The following is a 21,269-nucleotide window of genomic DNA, read 5'->3' as shown; positions in this document are numbered from 1 at the left end:
TTTTGTTTTTCCGTAGCGTATTTTATTTTTGGTTTGAAATTGTATAAACTGTTTCATAAAAACTGTGAATTTGCCTCAATTAAAGACAATTCAATGTCTACAACTCGATAAGATCCATAGATTTCTTCTGGACTCTTCGAGTGACATCCATCACAGTAACTAGTCTTAAGCATCTCCAGAATGAAGTGGTAGAACAACTCAATACAATACATATAACTTATTATTTTTTTTTTTTTTTTTATAACTGGAAAAACCAGTTGAACATATTTAGTATGCAAATGTAACTCATATGCAAATCAAGGTAAGACAGCACCTTAGGAATCATTAGCATTGTAGAGATGGATTTGTTTTAAAAAATAGTTTACCTGGATGTCTAACCAAATTTAGAAATAACAAATTTAGGCTTTTTTTTATTCAGTGTTATTTTCTTTTACCTTTCAATGACAGACAATATTCTCGGTGTGTGTAAGCTTTTTCTAATGTCAGGTATTAGAGGACAAAAGTATCTTGCACTGGTGCAAGTTTGGTCTAAACTTACTTGCACCACACCAATTTTACTTGCACAAACTTGCATATGCATGTGGTATTTCGAGCCCTGTACTATGTAATACTATGTTTAATTTATGCCTGGTGTAATGTAGATCTACCAAACTGGTGTTCTTATATCAGCTAAACTCATGGGGGAATATCAAATATCATCTCACATCCATCTTTGGCTGCTTTGGAATGAACCATTTATGAAGTCTGAGGGGGTGTAGCAAATGTGGATTTGTGGAGGAAATCTCAGAAAAATTCATTGAAAAGTCACATTTTTAGAGAAAAAAATTAAACCAATCATATCTGTAAGAACTGTAATTAATGTATTGAATCAGAATTATAGCAGTTGGATGGCAATTTTAACAGCATTTTGCTAAAAAGCTTCAAATGGGGGTACGGACGCTACAGGTGGGGGTACGGACGCTACAGGGGGTACGGACGCTACATTTTGATGTTTACGGTGCTATACTAGACAGAGTTTTCAGGACAGCAATGGTTTAAAGGGTGTTCTAGTATGTGGTAATAGAGACCTCTAAACTGTCATAATCACAAGCTTGTGGGATTTACTTAGTACAGAAATTAAAGGGGGTACGGACGCTACAGATTTTTTTCGGAAAATGACATCCTGGACTTTGCTTGTAAATAATATGTCATAAGAGTGTGCTACTGATCTTATTCTACTTCTGACCTTATACACACACAATACCTTACTTTTACATACAAAGACAGCACCAATATTACCAAACAATTAGCTGCTACAGACTACAGATATATCCAGTTAAAATAACATTGGAATCTGTCAACATGTGGGTAAAATGGAAAAATAGTCCCTATGGAACCAAAAAATGGTCATGTCCTTCAAAAAAAGCATAAAATCACTAGTAGTCACATGACCGCATATCAAAAGCAAGTGGTTTCTCACTACCAACTACAATTTTTCTGTTAGATCAGAGGTTTAAGAATTAGTAAAAACTGAATGGTCCCCGATAACGCTTAAAATTGGGCATTTTTAGGTTATATTTTGGTCAATATTTTCGCCAAATATTGACCGATTTACAAAATTCTTTTTGTGACATGTTCCTTGTTGTACCAGGTTTTGGGAAATGAATTTATACAACAGCTATAGACTGTGTATCTTTTGCTATCAACTGATAACATGTCAGAAAAAAAATGGGTACATTAGATTGTGAAGTAGCCGATTATTAAACAAAAACTACAGGTGGATGCTAAGTATGATAATGGTTGCTTTAAGGAATGGGTGTGCTGTAATAGAATTGAGAAAATCAAATTAACTTTGAAATCAGACAGCCCTGCAACTCAGGGATATTGATGTCAAAATGTTGAGGATAACATGCAGTTTGATAGAATAAAGAAGTTTATTTGCAAGTTCGTGCCCCGAGGCTAATTGCAAGTACATGGTATAAACATCATAGTAGATAATGCAAGTGACAATGGACAGTTATGAACAATATTCTACTCTAATATTTAAGTGTTGGCTATTTCTAAACGCGTTGGGTTTGACTTCTTTTTTGGAAGCAGAGGGAGACGAAAAGCCCCACCTTTTCTAAAATTTATGGGTTCTGCAATTTCAAGAGAAAAGTGGCTTTCTGTTCGTCTGTCAATGTGGGGAAGTTTGGGTAAGTCTTTGTGGCTTCTCTAAACAGAGTGATTCTTTCGGTTTGGTTGAATGGACATTTGGAAATAAAATGTGTTTCCTCTCCCATTGCTTTAGATGTACAGTATTTACAAATTCTTTCACACAGTCTGGTAATGTCTTAATTGACACTTAGAACAGTGATTGACAGTGAACTGACATGCACACACTGGAAAAATGTGAGTGTGTGCAATCATCAGAAGCTCAAGTCCACACTCGTTTGTTCTTAGCGATTTGATTACATGGATGACATCCTCAGGGAACCCCAAAACTGATGTGAGTGTGCAAATGAAAAAAACTTTGGCAATAACAAGTTGCCTTGATTATAAATCAAAGTGGTTAGGAAGTTTATTAAAAAACAAATGACACACGGAGTATATATTGGTATACTAAACAATAGATTCATAGATAAACATAACGCAGCATCTGCTTGAAGATATTCTGCCCAAACCACATTGTGATCCATGACCAAGTCCACAATTTACATGTATCAAGAAAAAAGGGGTGATTTCTGAAGATGTTATAGTACTAATACTAAAGCTACCATGAAACAAAACAAAAAATGCATCATCTTGCAACTACGAGCAGACGACATGCCAAACTACATACAAATGCAGCAAAGGGAACATAAGAGATACAGTTACCAACTGAGGCATCACCTCAGCTAACTACTGTGACTGTCACAATACTCCGTGAGAGGCTACCCTCTTTCCTGGAGTAAAAAAAGCTTGAAAATGGAGAAGAAATAAACTATGGTCATGAGCGACTGTCAGAATCACTTCAAACATATCAAGTCGGCACCTTCCTAAGGGCACTTTTGCATCGGTGTGTCTGTCACTGACAGACGCCATGCTATTAGAGTCAGAGAGAAGACAGTTATCTTAAAAAGGGGCTTTATATGCTGATTAATTGTGGAGAATTTACTGCAGGATGCAGATAAGTAAAACCACACGGTAATTGTCATGCCCGAGCAGGGCACCTCAGACTGGCTGGCTCCAACTGGCACTCTAAAGCGATTTGGGTCCATTGTTTATGAGCCATGATTTAATTGCGGTATACCATGTGACTGGAAGTTCTTGTTCAAGGTTAGGTTTGAACTTTAAATTTAGTTTTCCCTTTTTGAATTTAAGAATTTTCATGCTTGGTGGATAGATTTTAAAAATTGTTTGTATTTGTTGAGTTGTTTATACAACATGAAATATATATAATAAAGACGGAAGTTTTTAATAATCATTTAGGTGCAACATGCAAGCCAAGAAGAACATTGGCTACTCTTTGCTGAGTTATTACTCTTTGATGGTTTTGTATCACTTGTTTAGACCTTTTAAGTTTATAATTATCCATAGATATTGGCTTCTTTTATCTTAAATTGCACACCCAATTTTCTGTAATGCTAGTTCACCTTTATCAGTATGATGACCTATATCCGTTCCTATTAAGAACAATATTAAATGTATTCAGGGATATCAAGTTGACAGATGGTGGTTTCCAACTGCAATATTTTGAAAATTGTACAATTTGAAAGTTCCGTCCATCGACTTGATATCCCTGGATACCCTGTTTAGCAACACAACAGATATAGGTTACCCATGGATATAGGTGAGCTAACGTTTAACCTAGACTCCCCTGTGCACCAGACTGAGTGCATCTCTTCCCAGATCTAAATCTTGACAGCCAGAAATGACGAGTATTGTCTGGTCCACAGCCAGGTTAGTATTCCTATATGTTCAGAGGGTGAAAATGTCAAATTGGATGAGTGTTTGTCCACAGTTGGTCGGATACCTCATGAGGTTGTCTGAGGGATTTTCTGAGAAAAAGATGACAGACTGAACTTTTCACTTATCTAGGCTACGGAAACATACTGCTGTCTCTTAAGACCTTTTGTAAGAATTCTTGGAATAAGGGGGATGTTACAGCTGCTAATTGCAGTGAGAGTTTGTGTTAAACACAGGCGTAGAATTGCGTCAGCTTTGGAATTATAAGATGGGGTCTTGAGGATGTGATTCAAATATTTTATAAAGATACACTTTTTTCATAGTCATGAAAATGGTGCAGTTCCAAGCCGATGCAATCATTCAATTTGAATGGTTGTGTTTAGCACAATTGACAAAATAGATGGAAAGTTTGCAAACAAGCCAACTGAATCTCCATAATGCCATAGAACTGGACTCAGTTTATGATATGGCAAGCCAGAGGTTATAGGTTCAACCCTGGGGTTATATTAATGGTATCACTGTTATTTCCCCCAGGTATAGGTACCATAATGGATGTGAGTTACTGGGTACATATAAAACAAAGGAATGGATGTCTATTAAACTAATAAGTATTAAGAGGAACTTATCATAGCCTGCAGGTGTAGTCGATATGTTTGATAAGTCAATACCCATTCATCAAGTAGCTTGATATTGAGAAAGTATGATTTCAGAGAATTACTGAAAATATAATATCTGATTATGCTAGAGGTATTAACACATGTAAAAGTTTTGATCTGAAGATCCATTGTTACTTTTTCCAGTTATCCTCTTTGGACAATTTTAACAATACTGCCCCTGCAGTACCAGTACCAGTCACAGGGGGGCCAAACTTATGTCACTTCTTTCTGGGCAGAAAAACTGTCACCCCCCCCCCAAAATAAATCATGACCATATGATCCATAGCTTGTCTACATCACAGAATATCTGATTCAAAACACAAAATTTCACTCCAGTACCATGAAAAGCCACTAGGAGGCCCAAAATGTAACAATGTCGAGGTCTTGTGAAGTCCTACCCACCTATCAGCTATCTACCTGACAAAATGTATGTCTTCTTGAGTTACAAGTTAGCAGACAGACACACACCCAAACATGCCTGCCTAAATTATTGAGGTAATGAATTAACTTGCATCTGTAAGGTACAAACTACTTTCCTTCCAGTAAATAAAGAACAAAATTCTCCTCTCACAGAATGCCTTGAGACAGGTAATTCCATTACAAATGCATAACATGGTTCGTTCCAGATAAATGGATTCGGAGAAGTTGAACGTTAAGTGCATTAAATCTACTAATCTTGGCTCAGAGTGGCATACTGATAATGCACAATAATGTCTAGCTACATTGTATAACACCATTAGAATAATGCAACAGCCACCATGTCCTATATACAAAGGGCTTTTGTTGGTAACAGGTTTTTACGTGCAGAAGTTGTAAGGTATGGTCTGTAATGCTAAATCATTTGGCACACTCTCAAAAAAGCCTGTCAAAAATTTCAGCAGTTGAAAGCTTGGGGAATATGTGGCTGGTACTAAATTTCTAAATGTAAGCCTGTAGATCAATTTAGGATAGCAATGTCTTCACCATATATCAGGACTGGTACATGTACTGTATACGTACCGGAGTAAAATTTAGGATTGTTACACAGTACTGTATGTCTGTAAGTATCTGTTAAGGTAAAGATGGCTTTTAGAATATAGCTTTCAAGTTAGTACTGTGAAAACTGCCTAAGAAAACCACTTGGGACTGATGGAATGGAATCTGGTCTATGTAGACAGGTGGTCAATATAGACAGGATTATTGATGCTTGAATTGTGCCTGTAGGAAACACCTAAGGGACCAAGTGGACCAGGTGGTTCTCATGTAGAGGTGGTCCCTTGAAAAGGCTTGGCTGTAGTAAATTTGGTGCTTGCCATAAGAAGACTGCTGATTATTCTGCAAGATGTTGGGGAAAATGCTGTTATGGCAATGCAGATTAAGATAGTCTGAATTTGATGGATGATGCCTTTTTTGATAGTATGGCTGAAGTAATGTAAAATTTGAATTTTGAGTTGTTTCAAGATTCATAATTGCTGACAGATTATTTCAAAAGCCTTAATTTTTTCTGAAATTAATGGGATTTTCCTTATGTTTTCTTACTACTTAGTAAGTGAAAGAATATAATATTATCATATACTCACCAGCCAGATGCCATTGTCTGATCAAAAGTCCACATTTTGGTTATGAGCCTCACTCACTTTGACTTCACTCACTCGGTGATTTTATTTGGTAGTTATAGCAAATGACTAGAGCCCTTATATACACTTTGGGGTGGGTTATCAACCCTCAATTACATAACAGGTGTTAACTAGTATACTGATTTGCAATGAACCCACCAGCTTGCCAGGCAGGATTAGAATGGGAGATAAGTGGGTCTCACCACTGTTGTTCGCCCCCCTCCCCACACTGTTAACAGCTGGTAATCACTGTATCACCTCAGCAATAGGATTTAAAGACCTTTGATATGATATCCCCAGAGGCGCCAACTCTGCCAGTCGAAACCCTGTGTTGGGATTAGTGACTTAAAGCTGGATTAGAAGTTCAGACAGAACAGGTTCCCAACCACCTATCACTTCATCAATGACTCACTTTTATTACGTGTATCAAAAGTATAAAACATGCAAAGATAAGTCATTTCTAATAAAATGTGTGGGAAAGATTTCTTGTTTGTTTCTTACTGTTTTCGTATATCAAAACGTGTGATATATATCTGTCTATAGAAAATGGCCCTTTTATTTTAGTCATGGCCCTCTTTCCTAGCATGTGGTTATATATGCCTGATATTTTTGTGGTTCTGGCATACTGTTATTCTTATACTATTGGCAGGGTCTTACATAAATGTAGTTATTGTGGTACAAACTGATACCACTGGTATTTCCGTGGTGAACACCCATTTTCTACTGATTTTTAAATTTAATGGCATTTACAGTAATCTGGCAGGTATAAAATAGTTGTTGTTTTAATGGCAATATGTACGATGCATAAAGTAACATTTCTTATATTTTTTGGGGGCTATTTGGGCTTAATAAGTAGTGTCAAAAATCTTACCATATTGCCGTATTGTCCAGCAAAAATGATCTGATAACGAAGTCCTGTAGAAGCTTTTTAAACGGAAGAACTTTTATATGAATATGCCTAAGATCATCAAGCACGCAGCAGGCCTTTAGTTCAAAGAGTAGCCAGCTAATATATGAACTGTATTGCAGGCATATCTGATTGTCCAATTTAATCATGCTGTGCAGAAGGTCATTCTTGTGGACCTTTTTGTAATTGGTCATCCCTATATTTGGCTGAAAGCCTTTGCTTGTGTCAGGAGGAGCCACACATGCAATCGATCGACTCTGGCAGTTGTATTTAGCTACTTTCCATATTAACACCACCCCATCACTTTGAGTATGTCAGCTTTAGTGTGGGGCCTGGCAGGCCTCAAAATTGAAGCAATCTTGTCCAATTTTACTTGAGTCCCTCTCAACCTCCTTTCTGTCACCAGCCATTTTTCCTCAGTCCCCTGGGTGGTGGTTCTTTTACCTGCAGTATAGACCAATCCTATAGCTCAGTCCAGCTCCGTCAAAACAGCAATACAGAATGACTACCAAAAAATGCAGAAATTTGACGATGATGCAATAACACCCTCTCATTGGTGAGACCACTAAATGTCTCTTTGTACTGCTGATTATGATAGACAGTTAGGATTGGTCTATTGGAAGTGGTCCAAAATTTTACCTGCAAGAACCCAAACCTCTTTGTCTGCCCTACAAGATTTGTGGGCTGATAATATTTATGTTATCGTCATACATATATTCATGACTAAAAGATATAACACGGTGTGATCTTGAGTCAGTGATTCTCTTTTCCACCCAGCATAAAAAGTTATTTCAACTTGTAATCTTCAATTTTTTTCCCTTAAAAATTGTAACAATTGCAGGTGGGTGTATTGGTGATTAAGACCATGCGGACATAATAGTGCCAAGCTTCTTCCTTCTGACCATCAAATTGTACCTTTCTGCCCAACCAATACTGGCCGTGTAAAAAAGTGAAAGTGATATCGAACCCGTTTAGCTCGCCAAAGAGCTTTTCTTCCACTGGTCTTAATGAGAGAACAAGACAGATGTTGATATGTACAATATTTACAGGCTCATTGTACTGAGGAAAATCCCCTAGTTCTTCTTTACAAGCACAATGAGCAGTGAACCATGGCTTAACTTCCTGTCCTAAGGACTGCTGCCCTTTCTGGTAACGTGCATGTCGGGTGAGCCACACAGTTGGAATCATATCATAGGTTCTAGTTCCAGGGGCAGGGCAGCCAACCACTGGACCTCTGAAGCTTATCTGTGATGCTCATAAGTTACAACATGGCTTAGTATTCTGCCATGCCCACTCTGTAGTGATATGTGACTGCCCTAACCATGTTGCACTTTGCCATGAAAGTCCCTCAGAAAGCCAGTTTGAAAGTTGCTCTCACCTTCCAAGGACCTTTAGTGAGGAGAGGTCAATTTGGGGATAGACTAGCATTGATATTATCATGTTTAAGAAGTTTATGTTATCAACTGTATGTGCTGCTTGGTCTACTGAAAAGAAATAAGAAGATATGAATGATAGCTTCCCCAGTGCACAGTTGGTTTTGTTATCATTGATAGGTAAATAGAAGCATTGTAGATACAAATCCTATGGACAATTCTTGTTTTCCACACTACAAAACATAAAGAATCCTGTCTTTTTACTAAAAAATGACCATAGTATTTGTATGACTGTGTAGTGCTAATGTTGCTCTCTTTGGTGCTGAAATCTTGGTGGTTATTAACCACAGTGGTGCTGAAGTCACAGACTGTTATGCAGATAAGATTGGATATTTTTAGCATCTCATTTTTGACTACGATACTATAGTCGTCATCTATGGTACTAGAGTCACTGTCCTTACAAGTGCCGTTCCATTTTGTCCCCTTTTTATCTTGACAGTGTGGACATCTGAGAGTACCTGTTATTTTCCTCATTTAAACTAATGTGATTCTATTACCTGGCTCATCTACTTAGACTAGTTAGAGGTTGTCAACCTCCGGAACAAATTACAGTAAGAGTGCTATTCTTAGTCTGTTTGGCTTGTCTCCATGGATGAAGTGCCTCTAGTGCATACTGTTCAAAGTATATATTGAATTTTTAAGAGGCTCAATTCATTTCTACCGCTCAGTATATGCTTGCACGCAAACTTCTGCACACAATGTTGACTTGGGAATGTATGTTAGGTCCTGACACATAAAAGTCATGCATATTTTAACTTATGTATAATAAAAAAAGCATATTTTCAACACAGCTGAAGAGATTGAATTCATGAAGTGTAATCAATATGCTGGCATAACTTCTGCCCAATAATTTTGATGTAAACTCATAAATAGATATGTTTGGTCACGAAGCATTTTGTATTATTGTGCTTAGCTACACTGTCTAGAGTGTATATTTAATGTTGTTGAAGAGGCAGTATTTACGAAGTACCAATCAATTTGCCAGCGTGCAAACTTCTGCTCATAATAATGTCAATCTACACTGGAAATATATGTTTGGTCCCAAAGCATGCATATTAACGAAAGCCCTATCGGAAATCAAAACCAATCAATACTTCTTTGCATTTAGCCCCGGCAGGGTGTCATTTATATGACGACCCGCAGTGACACCTGCACGAAAAATGCCTCATCTGGGGATACGGATCATTCACAACCTGCTGTGGGTGGGATAAAATCCATTGGCGGCCCCTCCAGTTTAATCTATATTGATCAGTAACCAGATACAGGCCTCGTATAAATTGATTCCGCGCTCTGGAATATCGCAGACGGGTCAAGACGGTTTAGCTGCCTTGATAAGCACAAAAACATGACAGATTTGGGGTTTAATCTTTTTCAGGGTTAGATTCATTATTGTCTCATAAGCTGGGCTGGGTAGGTTTAATCCTCTTACAAATAATCTCACGTTGAACGTGACAGAAGGGATGTTTTGTCTTTGTATAGTTATTGATCCATAGCAAATCAATAAAGCTCATACCTATCCATCAGTCAAGGTAATATTACAGTGAGGAGTCTGATAATGAAATATCTAGGACAGTCAGCAAAGTTAAGCCCATTATTGTAACCTACAAATAAATGGATGAATACAAGAGTTATCACACTACTAACTAGCAAAAAATCGTAATGGGTGGGTACCAGTACCTATGGGTACCCTATACCGGCACAGAAAGTGCAGGTCCAGGTCTGGTTCAGGCCAAGGTCCGGACCATAACCTGGACCTAATTCAGTATGTGAAAACTTCTAAATGGACAGTACTCAAAATAATGGTCCATTTCTTTTCAAAGGAATCTGTTTGGTGGAGTATCTGACCCCCAGGGGTGTGTTAAAATTCTACAAGGCTTACTGCCTCTGTACGATTGACTGTAAAACTTAGTAGGAACAACTACATGTAACTCTACTTTGCTCTTGTCATTTTCTTTGACTGATATGCCCCAAAACGTGTGACTGGTAAGCCCCCAAAAGTGTGAATGCCTGTTCATATAATCTGTTCATTTTCTAATAGGTCCAACATCAGGTCTACTGAATTTTTTCAGGTCTGTTTTTTTTTAACAGATCCAACAAAACGGTTTAGTACTGGTACCGTACCGCGTACCTGTACTCACCCCTACCCTAGTCATCACGCATCATCCTCAGTCTGATGTTTGATGTTGGATACAGTTGACATTTAACTTCCTTGAAAGCACATTCATATTGTGCATAGCCTCATCAGCGTTTTGGGTTTCTTAACATGATCTTCTCAAGGTGATTTACCTTTCAGTGTGAGTCTCAGGTATCCTTATGTATGTGTCCCGGCTTTCTACCCCCTTCGCATATTTGCATGCACTTTCTATTTTACGAGGATGGGCAGTTTTGAATGTCTTTGCTGGTTCTTGGCCTTTTTTAAAGATAAAATGTGAAAATGATACAGATATAACTGACTTAAGACAATAAGTGGTTTCTATTCATACAGAACTGGTGAAAATCATCTGCATGATCATCATCATTATCTGCATTTACATATAAATATGTTAATTTTGTGTCTAAATGGTGAGGGCTTTTTCATAAAAGGGGGTGGGGGGATTAACACCCTCATGCTCTTTCCACACACACCCTTACCCAGGGGAGCAGATTCTATGACAATGATAAGCTTCAGATTGACCAGGGATACTATAGCTACTTGGTCACATGTGGCCATGGTCTTCAACTGTGACCTTTGACCTGACAGTAGTATCCAACTTCGACTTTGAATGCCCCATCTTGAATAAAGATTCTCTAAAATCCACACCGTGGAAGGGAATAAAATTCACAGCAGTCCTGCGCTCTGTCACTACAATTGATTTAAATAACCTTAGGTTTACCAATGCAAAACTTCATCTAGACTGCCCTTGAAAATAAGATCCCTTCAGGAATGAATCAAAGGAAAGCCTGTAGTTTTATGGGCAATTTGACACTGGATGTCTCACCAAGGTACTCCTGTAGACACCTTCAAACTGCCATAATCATACATTTAGATGGACTAAATGTGGTTATATGCTATCAGGATCATTCCCTCACTGTCTGGTTTAACATGTGTTGTTTTCTGTCGCATAAGGGTTAGAGGTGCTGAAATACATGTATAGGGGACATTGTTTGACTGCAGACCCCCAGGCACCTGTGTCCCTCTGACATGGAACAGAAATAAAATGTCACAGCTTTTCTAACAAGAAGGAATTGAAGTATTTTGCATTTGGCAATGGCCCTAAAGACTTAACCTTCTCATTGCTGAGATAGCCTTTTGGGACTAGATTATTATTGGTTAAAGGCTAAAGCAGCAGGGGTAAGGTTAATTTGATTTAAGTTAATGCATCAAATATTCACCTTCAGCTGTTTATAGATATGGTCGTTATTTAGTTAATTATATTATACAACAGATCAATTATGAAATGCCAACCAGCAATTAAATAAGCTTTGTAAACAGTAAACAACTAACTTCGTCTGCTCCACCTCACACGAGGATGAACGATGATGATGATGATGTAAACAGTGTTAACTATCTGATAAAGTATGAGAATTTAAGAGTATTTATTATGATATTTGCTGAAAGATATTGAAGTGGGTCCAGTCAGAATTTTCATTGTGCAAAACTAGGGAACTTAGTACCACCATATAGATTCTTTCCGCATGCATATCAGGAGCAGCATTATTTATGTACAGATTTACATATGTAAGACATTTTCACTTTCTTTATATTCACAATGTGAGGGTTGGCCCATATAATTGCCAGTGGCTGTGCATTTAAATTAACAGACATTTTCCCATTTTAGTGCCCATCAGCTGAATAGCATTGTGTGGTGCAGGTTGTGGGGCAAGCAATATGTGTCATCCTCACCGCCATTGTTGTTGGGACCAGAGAAATCCCCCTATAGGGCCTCCTCTGTAGATCAATAGAGAAAGGCCCAATGGAGAGTAATTCAGTGGGGGTGAAGTAAGGTGTGAAATTTGTAATGGGCATGCTTCATATCAATTTGCATATAGCTACATCACCATAACCTCAGGTGATTTTGCTGAATAGTGATACTGATACAAAATTGTGAAACATGGAACCATGTGATACAAGGAGCAATTAGCAGTATGATTCTATGAAGCACAATCCACAAATGCTATAAAAATATTGCATTTGTCATGAATGTCAGGCAGACACTGATTTACCAGATTTATGAAGTATTCATGACTGTTTTATCAAATTATCCATATTTACCATTGATCCATGAACTATTTACGATGAAGTTTATCATGTTATCTTTGTCGCGATAGATGCAAGATCACAGTTGTCTCTATGGGGTAATGGGAGGCACTAGTTAGTGTTTAATCACCTTAGCCATGCATTATGTAATTTTCTGACATATTTTTTATGAGTGTTATTTTCAGCGTAAGTCTCTAAAACAGGATTGACTGCCAAATATTTGCCAAAATTCCCAATAAATTCACCAATATTCTCAGAGTTGCTGGGTAGATTTAATAGGTTGTGTCAAATTCAGTGCACTGATCGATTCCTAGCTATATATTTGCATGGATTCCTTTAAACATAGAAAATTTATGGAAATCAGGATTGATGATAATTGACCCACATTTTAAGCTGTATTCATTATGCCTTTCTAGTGTGAATTTTTTGGTTCCAGAATATTTTCTCCAAATAATTTTTTGATAAATTCACTGATATTCCAAACTCAAATGAGTTGTGGGGTGCATTTAATAGATTGTGTTAAATTTACAGTTAGCCAGTCCCAGATTTGCCTTTTTAGCTGTTGAACATTGAAAATCTATGGTATGAAAAATTGATAATAATGGACCCACTGAGTTTCAGATGTTCTATTTTACTGCCAGTGTGAAGTTTTCAGTGATAACTCGTTACACTACATGAGGCAGAATAAGTGCGCTGTTGTCCCTTCTGTCCGATCCCATTGATTATCATGCTGTGGCACAAAGGGACCGCTATCGACAGGCGTAATACCTGCATACAGCACCAGAATCTGGAACATTAAATTGATTTGCACGACAAAAGGTGTGCAAATGGTGGACTGTGGGTATTGGAGAATCAATGTGATAGATTTTGGGACAGATGCTGGTTTGTGAAAAGAGCAAACACTAGACTGTGTAGATTATCATTAGTTGAGAAGATGGAGAATTTTTCATTGTGTGGGTTGGATTCTGTTCATGGCATTGTTCCCGCAATTAAATAAAAGATGTAAACTAACTTTTTCCTTGTAAAACGAGTTTGTGTTAAATGAAGTTTACAGCTACACTTCGTCTGGGATACATTTGTTGGAAAAAAGGAAATAAGATTTCAGTATGCCCCCTAAACTATTGAGGAATATTGTGCAAACAGATAGATAGATTTACACGTAAATTGGAATATGAATGAAAGAGATATGTTTTATTACTTCTGGAACTTCTTCAGGTTTAGCCAGGAAAAGCCACTGTTATGGGAAAATAGGGAGCAGGTTTTGATGATGAAGAAAATCATCAAATTCAAAATTTTAGAATCGATTTAATTGAGTTGTGTCGAAGTAGACACACTGGGAGGCAAATCAGGAGTGGTCTGTATTTGGTAATCAATCACATCGATCTGTGTGACAAATGGGCCTCCGAAATGGGACAGAGACTTTGGTCACCCGGGACAACTTGAATTATACCACCACCTGCACCAATATGGATTTATTCAAAGGAAGATTTTTTTCTGGCTGATACCATGCTTGCAGTCCAAGTTATGCCTTCTCTCCGGGGACTGGAACAAAAGACTGACAAATGAATATGTTCTTGATAAGGATATGCAGGCCTTTATTCCCTTTTGAGTGCTATATATTATTGTTCAATTGCCCCCAAAATATGCAGCGTTAGGAATTCACAGTCTTTATTTCCTTCTTAACTGATGTCAGCAGAGTGAGTGACTGGCACTGTTTACTTGTTGATTAACTAGTCTAGATAGGTAGCTTAAAGATTATTTAAGCAGTCTATGTTGTTGTACACAAATATACAGCAGGCAACTTTGGTATGGACTGAAACTTTGATTAAAAAGCAGTTTAGTATGTTACAGTGTATTTCATCCATGTTAGGTCCTTTGTTATAAACACATTTTGAAATGCTGCTTATAGGGCTTGGAATCTATTTTTGCAAAATACAGATTTAGAGGCATAGAATCATCAAGGGTGCACAGCATGAAATAAAAGCAAAATGTCAGCAAAACCTGCCAACATAGTCTCAAGCTCTGGAAAATTGCAATGAAACCAAATAACCAATTCTTAACAAGTAATGCAATTTTTACTGTATATAAAATCCCTGACACTTCAATGTCTAGAATGTGCTGTACACTCATGTGCCATTATGGTAACTCGACGTATATGGACCTTTAACACAGATACCCAGCAAGTGACTTGCACCGGTCCAACAGTCATAAAAACATGCATAGATTAAATTTTGTGTGCACAAAAGTACATTTGCATCCTAAAATAAATCAAGAACCAACAGCTGTGCATGGTGTATTATGAACCAAGTTTCTTAAATTTTGTAAAATATTATTCACATCCTACTCTAGGGATCGCCTTCTTTTACAAAGCGACAAGTCGATAGACAACAAAGCTTTGTGTCAGCAAATTAGACATCCTGCCCTCCAATTCAACTGCTGCCTAGAGGATTACATGCATATGTAGTTTGGTTGATTAGTAGGAAGCCATTGGGGTTGTTTCGTCTGATGGCTGCCTCCATTTTGATGTCGTTCCTTTCAAAGGGCTAAGTACTAATCAAATGCTTTTCCTTTTTGTCTAAGGTGGGCAGCCTTTGAGCAAACGATTCTTGTAGCATGAAATTGAAATGTTATGGAAAATATTCACTAAACATTTTGTGTTTGAGGAAATTTTGGTTGGGAAGATGATGTCTTTAAGGTTAAAAACTAGGACCTGTGTAAAAAAAAAGACCTAACATTGATGGCATTGGAGAATTTTTTTTTGGGGGGGGGGATGTGTTGACTCAAACCTGGTAGTCATTGGAAACAGTGGACTACAAATTGTGTAGACAAAGGGAAAGGGATGTTTTAAAGATTCAAAGGGAATACAAATGCTATGACTTTTTCTTCAAGGAGGTCATTCAATAGGAGAATTATGATTTGAAGTTCAAAGTTGCGGTGTCGGAGGAAAATACTAACGCTGTTATTTTGCGTAGGTGGTTCGGCATCAGGGTCCTTGTGGCCCCGTTGCGCCTCACCCGGCGATGCCTAATGGAGGGTACTTCTTCCGTCCGTCATACGCGCAGGCGACCGGAAATGGGCCGGCTTTGTGGATGAATGGGCAAAATGGCAGGGTAGGACTATTTTCAATCAGCATCAAAAGCACGAAAGTCGCTCTCGCACAGTAGTTAGGAATAAGGCACAAAGCACAAGGGGGTGACCACTAGAAATTCCTGATTACATTAAGATAGCTTGTTAGACCCACTTTTGATCACCACAAAGCACAAAGAGTAGTTCTTGTACTTTAAGTTACTAGTAGTGTAACCAGGAATAAAGCTCTAGGGATGGCTTCAATAAACATGTAATAACATTTCAAAGAGACCAGTAAGAACCACTTTAAATCAGCATAAAGCTCAAAGAGTTCCTATGGCACTGAAGTCTGGAAGAAAGCACAAAGAACTTGAAGTCACTATGGTCAATCAATCTTGCACCTCACTTCAAAACCAAGAACAGAGCATAAGAAATGATCTCATAGGAGTGGCTAAAACCCTTACAAAGGAGAATTTTTAGCTTATGAATATACCGTGGCATAATTAAGCTCTTGAGTCCAAGAGCTTGGTGATGAATTCAGAGTATTATACTGAATATTAGTGGAAACCAAATACAGACTTCAGAATTGCAGCATGAGCATTAAATGGTAGCTGGACTATGCAACTATGCAATGTGTTTTTCAGCTAAATGTAGAATTTAGATGTGCTTTTCACCATTGAAATGCAAACTGAATGAGGAATATGGCATATATAATCAGTAAGTGGCCGTTGGTAAGATTACGGCCGCCCATTATCTCGTTATGACCAGCTATTTGCGGAACACAAGAAGATGGTGAAAGATGTTATCCTCTTTAGCAGCTTAAGCTATTTTGGGAGAAATAGAGTAGTGGGTATTTTTAAAACTAATCCTTGCCTCCCAGTATATTTGCATTTATTGTTTTGAAGCAGCCTATAGCCAGATAGCAATGACTTGTGGATATTTTGTTTGATGATGTATTACTCTGGGTTTTCTCTGGCCATTGATGTTATTCCATCATCTCCAAGCTATTAAGCTCTTGCCTTCTACTCTATTCTACATCCATAGACAATGTAGGCAAGGCTGCACCTGAAACAGGGGACAGTGGATATCACTATAGTATAATCTCAGGCCTGTATCCCTTACCATAGTCATGATAGTCAACATCGTCAGTCAAGTGACAAGAAAACTCCTAGTTGAGATCTGACTTAAAGGGTTGGAGAAAAGACAGAAAACGTCCTGAAAGCTAAAAAAAAAACTTTTTCGGGGAATAAACATTTCATCAAGCGTTCTTTTCTTCTGTTACGGTCTTCCCTAAAACTAGTCTTTTCACATTAGGCATCCCAAAATTGTATGAAAATATGATTAGAATTATCAGAATTTTTATCAGTCATTAGCAAAAAAGAAATATTAGATGTCAGATGCTGAAGAAAACCTTGCACTAGCTATTGCATACAGGTGCAATCTTTTCTGTAAAAAGGCTGCCAGCGAACCAAGTTATTCCATTGATTCAGCAGAAGATTTATGGTATTTAGTCAGTGCCAGCCCCATGTGCAGCTAGAAGAAATCTTTACATTGATTGGAAAATCCTTAGAGTCGTTAAATGAAGCAGCAAGTTATGATAATGAGTGGAATCAATTCTTTCTTAGTGCCAGCGGCTCTCCAGTCATTTCATGCTTCTTGCACAGCTGCAGATATGAGATACCACGCACAGACTCAACAAAATCATATTACAAAGATAAAACTTGTTAGTGGAGACTTGTTTTCAAACAAATTATGTTCAGATTTAGTGTAGATGTGTTTGCATTTAAAAAAAAATTAAATGACTTTCCAACAAAAGGTTGGGATTTTAATTTATCTTCAAAGATTGTTCAGGATGCGTTCAGATTTTTGAAAACATTGTATTTCAATACAACTCTTAGCTGTAACTGTGTAGTTTTTGATATTTTGCTAAGAGATCCATTTCTTATATCAAGCTGTTGATCTTTAGGATGATGTTTGGCTTGCTTCAATGTCAAAGCTATTACATCTGAATGCTTACCATGAATGTATCCATACCGATCTCTGTATCTAAGAGCAACTATCAAATATCAGGATCTTCAGTAATGCCACACGTTCATGGCTGTAATCCTAATGCTTCTGCCTTAAAATAGAAAAGCTGCAGGTTCAGACCTTTCGCCCAGTCACGGATCATTTGGTTGCGTTGACAGGTGATTTTCAGACGCGCCCATCAAAAGTGACAAATGTTTTTTTCCGACAGTACCTAATGAAGGATGACGAATAGATAGTGACCACATTTGAAAAATACTGTAATCCTTCAAATTTTTGTGGTCGTTTCATGCTCACATTTTTACTGTGACTGCTTCACCGCAAACTTAAAACTGGTGCCAGTGTACATTATGTTACTACCATGAAGTTCAAACCTTTGGAAACACTTAATTTCTTCTCTACCGGGTAATCAAATGTCCATAAACTCAGTTAAAGGCATTTACAGTACTCTTTGTCCAGAGCAAGTAACCATGTTTTGAGTTCCCATTCCTTTCCAACTAGATTTCCTGCCATCAGCTATATAACACAGTGTCACACAAAAAGAAATATTATCCCTTGCCCAGCAGGTCACATGCTGTCATGTGTGAATGTTATAAAACTTTCATATTTGTGATTAGAAATCAATAGGTTCCCGGCAGGCGGCAGTTTGGAGGGATCACCCTTCATGCTTCGTGTCATCCTGCATTACTCTTATGGCTTGATTTACATCCTAAAGGTCAAAGGTTAGCACAATGGAATTGGTTCTGGGTCAGAGTTCACAGTACCATCTGGGTCAGGTACATTTTGATGGTGGTTTATGAGTGCATTGAGAGTGAAAACAATTAAACAGAGTTAAGGTAAGTATTATAGATCAGGTACGACAGGCCTCGAAATACTTTTTCTTTGGACTCTGCAAGCAAGATGCAAAGTCATAACGGGAATCGTTTTACTTGCCAAACTACAATTTTTAAAGATGTATTTCCTGAAATACCTCCAATATGTTATCCATAGCATGCAGGATGTAGGTTGAGATTTTTAGCCCTATTTTTGCTAAAGATGAACCAATTTAGACCTTATGTCAAAAAAAGTCTTTGAATTTGTAAAGTACTTTAAAAGTATCCTAAACATTTGCCTCCAACAAACCTTGAATGCAGGATTATTTTGTTGGAATGGGTAAGTAGTGATGACGATATGGTCATGGGCGGCAAGTACTGTCAAGCATGATAATAATAGTTCCCATGTGGTATTCAGATTTGGAGTGGCACAGCTCATAGAACAAAGTGCAGTGTCAGCAAAGCTGAGATCCATTGTGGTGGTGTGCCACATTGAGTTGACTCAGCCCACGGCCAAATTGGTTCCCTCCCAATAAATGATGATGTCTCCCATAGGAGCGCCTATCCTTTTATAACCTTTGTTATAGCTGTCCTGTTACCATGACAACAAGGTGTAACTAATACTGTGTGCGCAGACGTGTAATTGGGTGATACGGTGTGTGTCAAGAGCGACAATTATTCCTGGATTTATAATCCCGGCGGGTGTATTAGCCTTTGAATTTCAAACAGTCTTGTCAGTTGGAATCATTCTCTCAAGAACTTCTGTTGAAGTTCAAGGGGAAAATTTCTTTTCTGTTGTCCTTGTAGACACGCTCAAATGTCACACAGATTTATAGTGAGCAAACAGATAATTGTTATATGCCTCAAAGCAATATGTAGTTAGTACAGTCATTAGCTACATAGTGCATTTCGTATTGCTCTGTCAAGATTTCTGTAACTTTATATCTATCATCATAAGTTTTCATGTACTGTTTTCTGATTACGGTTTGCCAAGTCATTAGACTGAATTGTTAAACTGAACTTATCCAGGGAACACATTTGCGCAGAAGTATTTGGAGCTGTCTCCTACACTCCCATCCTCCTGACACCTGATCAGCACTGGGGTTCTCACAAGTGAACCTGTATTTATAGTCCTGTTGGCTTAATGAGAATTCAGTTTCCCTAAAGAGGCTGACTGACCTTGATCACTGGCAATGCTGCCCCTAGTGCTGAAACATTAGCTGTTATTGCTATCAGAAAATGGTTTGCTTTCCACAGAATTGCCCATAATCTTTTGAGAATACCTTTTACTGAAACTGACAAATTGCTAAATTTACCTAGATCTGCCTTTTGCAGGGAGCATCTGGCTACTTTCCAAGATCTTGCGTTCAATCCGAAGCTGGTCCATAGACCCAATGATATCAATAAGCCTATAGACGTCATAAGCCTTTTTCATTTTTTAAGTTATTACTTTAAATATACATCACCCATGTATATCACTGGCCATAAGTATCTGAAGATGCAATATTTCATTAGATATATAGCTGTAATAATGACTTAGAGTTAATTGAATAATGGAATGCACAGCTTATTGTAATTCCTTTTTGGCTCTCCGCCCCAAAACTGCCTCTTTATCAAAGGACAGTTCCAGACAATTTTCTAGTTAAGCTGACTGCTATAACATTAGTGATGATTCTGCCATATGGTCCTGCAGGCTATTTCTAATAAGTGGCAAAATGGGGGATCAATAATGTATAGACTTTTCAGTGTCTTTCATCTGTCTTGCTATGGGCAAAAGGTTACTGAGGACATGAGGTGACCTTGGTGGCTTGTGTTCTTAAGTGAATAGCTTGAAAACCACAGTGAAAAGTCCCTTTTACCGCTACCGCAAAATTAAATCCCTGCAAAATTAAATGTATTTACAGTATATAGTTTGACAAGGAAACAGAGTAGGCTTTTTAAAGTTTTATCTATTTTTTGCAATGTTGAAATATGCTCAAGTGAGCTACACCTCTGACATGTCTTACGAGGGACAACAAACAGAATGCCCCCCACCCCATCATGTGAGGTCAAACTGAGCAGCTAATCAAATGATTTGATCTACAGCACAAATTCTCCATATTTGCCTAGTCCATATGTTCTGAATTGGAGTGAAATTTCTGTTTGATGCTGACAATTTAGTAGAACTCTCTTAGAGTATAATAAGGTAAAAGTAAAACCACCCGGGATAGAATACAAAATGGTAAGAAGTGGGCAGTTCCCCTCCCAAGGGGGCAAAGTTTCTCAGTAGCAATTTGCCTAATTCAAGTACAAACAGAGGCCATTACCTTAGAGATGCTTACCTAAAATTGCATTGGAAAACATGAAGAAAACAAACTCAGTAGGAAACCCTATCTTTGACAATCAGTATAATGGCACTGGGATCACAGTAATGTGATGGGGAGGCATTGTTCCAGTCTTTACTTTATGCTACAGGCAGTCCACCCTCCACCCCCACCAGCACCCACCCCCCCACCCCCCAACTTCTTGCCAATTGTTCTCTCCTTCAATCCCATTTACTAGTTCCCTGTGTTGCACAGTCTTGTGCACTTCTGGCCAGATTTCAGAAAAAATTCAGTTTGAAATCCCTAGAGTCACTAATACAAGCTCAGGA

General features: G+C 38.0%; 1 protein-coding gene across 12 annotated transcripts in view; it reads left to right on the top strand.

Annotated features, from left to right (window-relative positions):
- Positions 1–21,269, top strand: part of LOC118408639 (double-stranded RNA-specific adenosine deaminase-like) — a 102,723-nt gene that overhangs the window by 21,018 nt on the left and 60,436 nt on the right. For 6 of the 12 annotated variants that reach the window (XM_035809492.1, XM_035809491.1, XM_035809489.1 and 3 more), the window contains exon 2: positions 15,707–15,844. The exons of the other annotated variants lie outside the window; for them this stretch is intronic. In XM_035809492.1, the coding sequence (XP_035665385.1) occupies positions 15,707–15,844 (138 nt within the window). The remainder of the gene's footprint in view (positions 1–15,706; positions 15,845–21,269) is intronic. 12 annotated transcript variants of the gene reach the window in all.

Source organism: Branchiostoma floridae, unplaced genomic scaffold, assembly GCF_000003815.2.
Source record: "Branchiostoma floridae strain S238N-H82 unplaced genomic scaffold, Bfl_VNyyK Sc7u5tJ_267, whole genome shotgun sequence".
NCBI classification, from domain to species: Eukaryota; Metazoa; Chordata; class Leptocardii; order Amphioxiformes; family Branchiostomatidae; genus Branchiostoma; species Branchiostoma floridae.
Note: the sequence above shows the minus strand (reverse complement) of the source record. Positions and strands in the feature narration are given on the sequence as shown.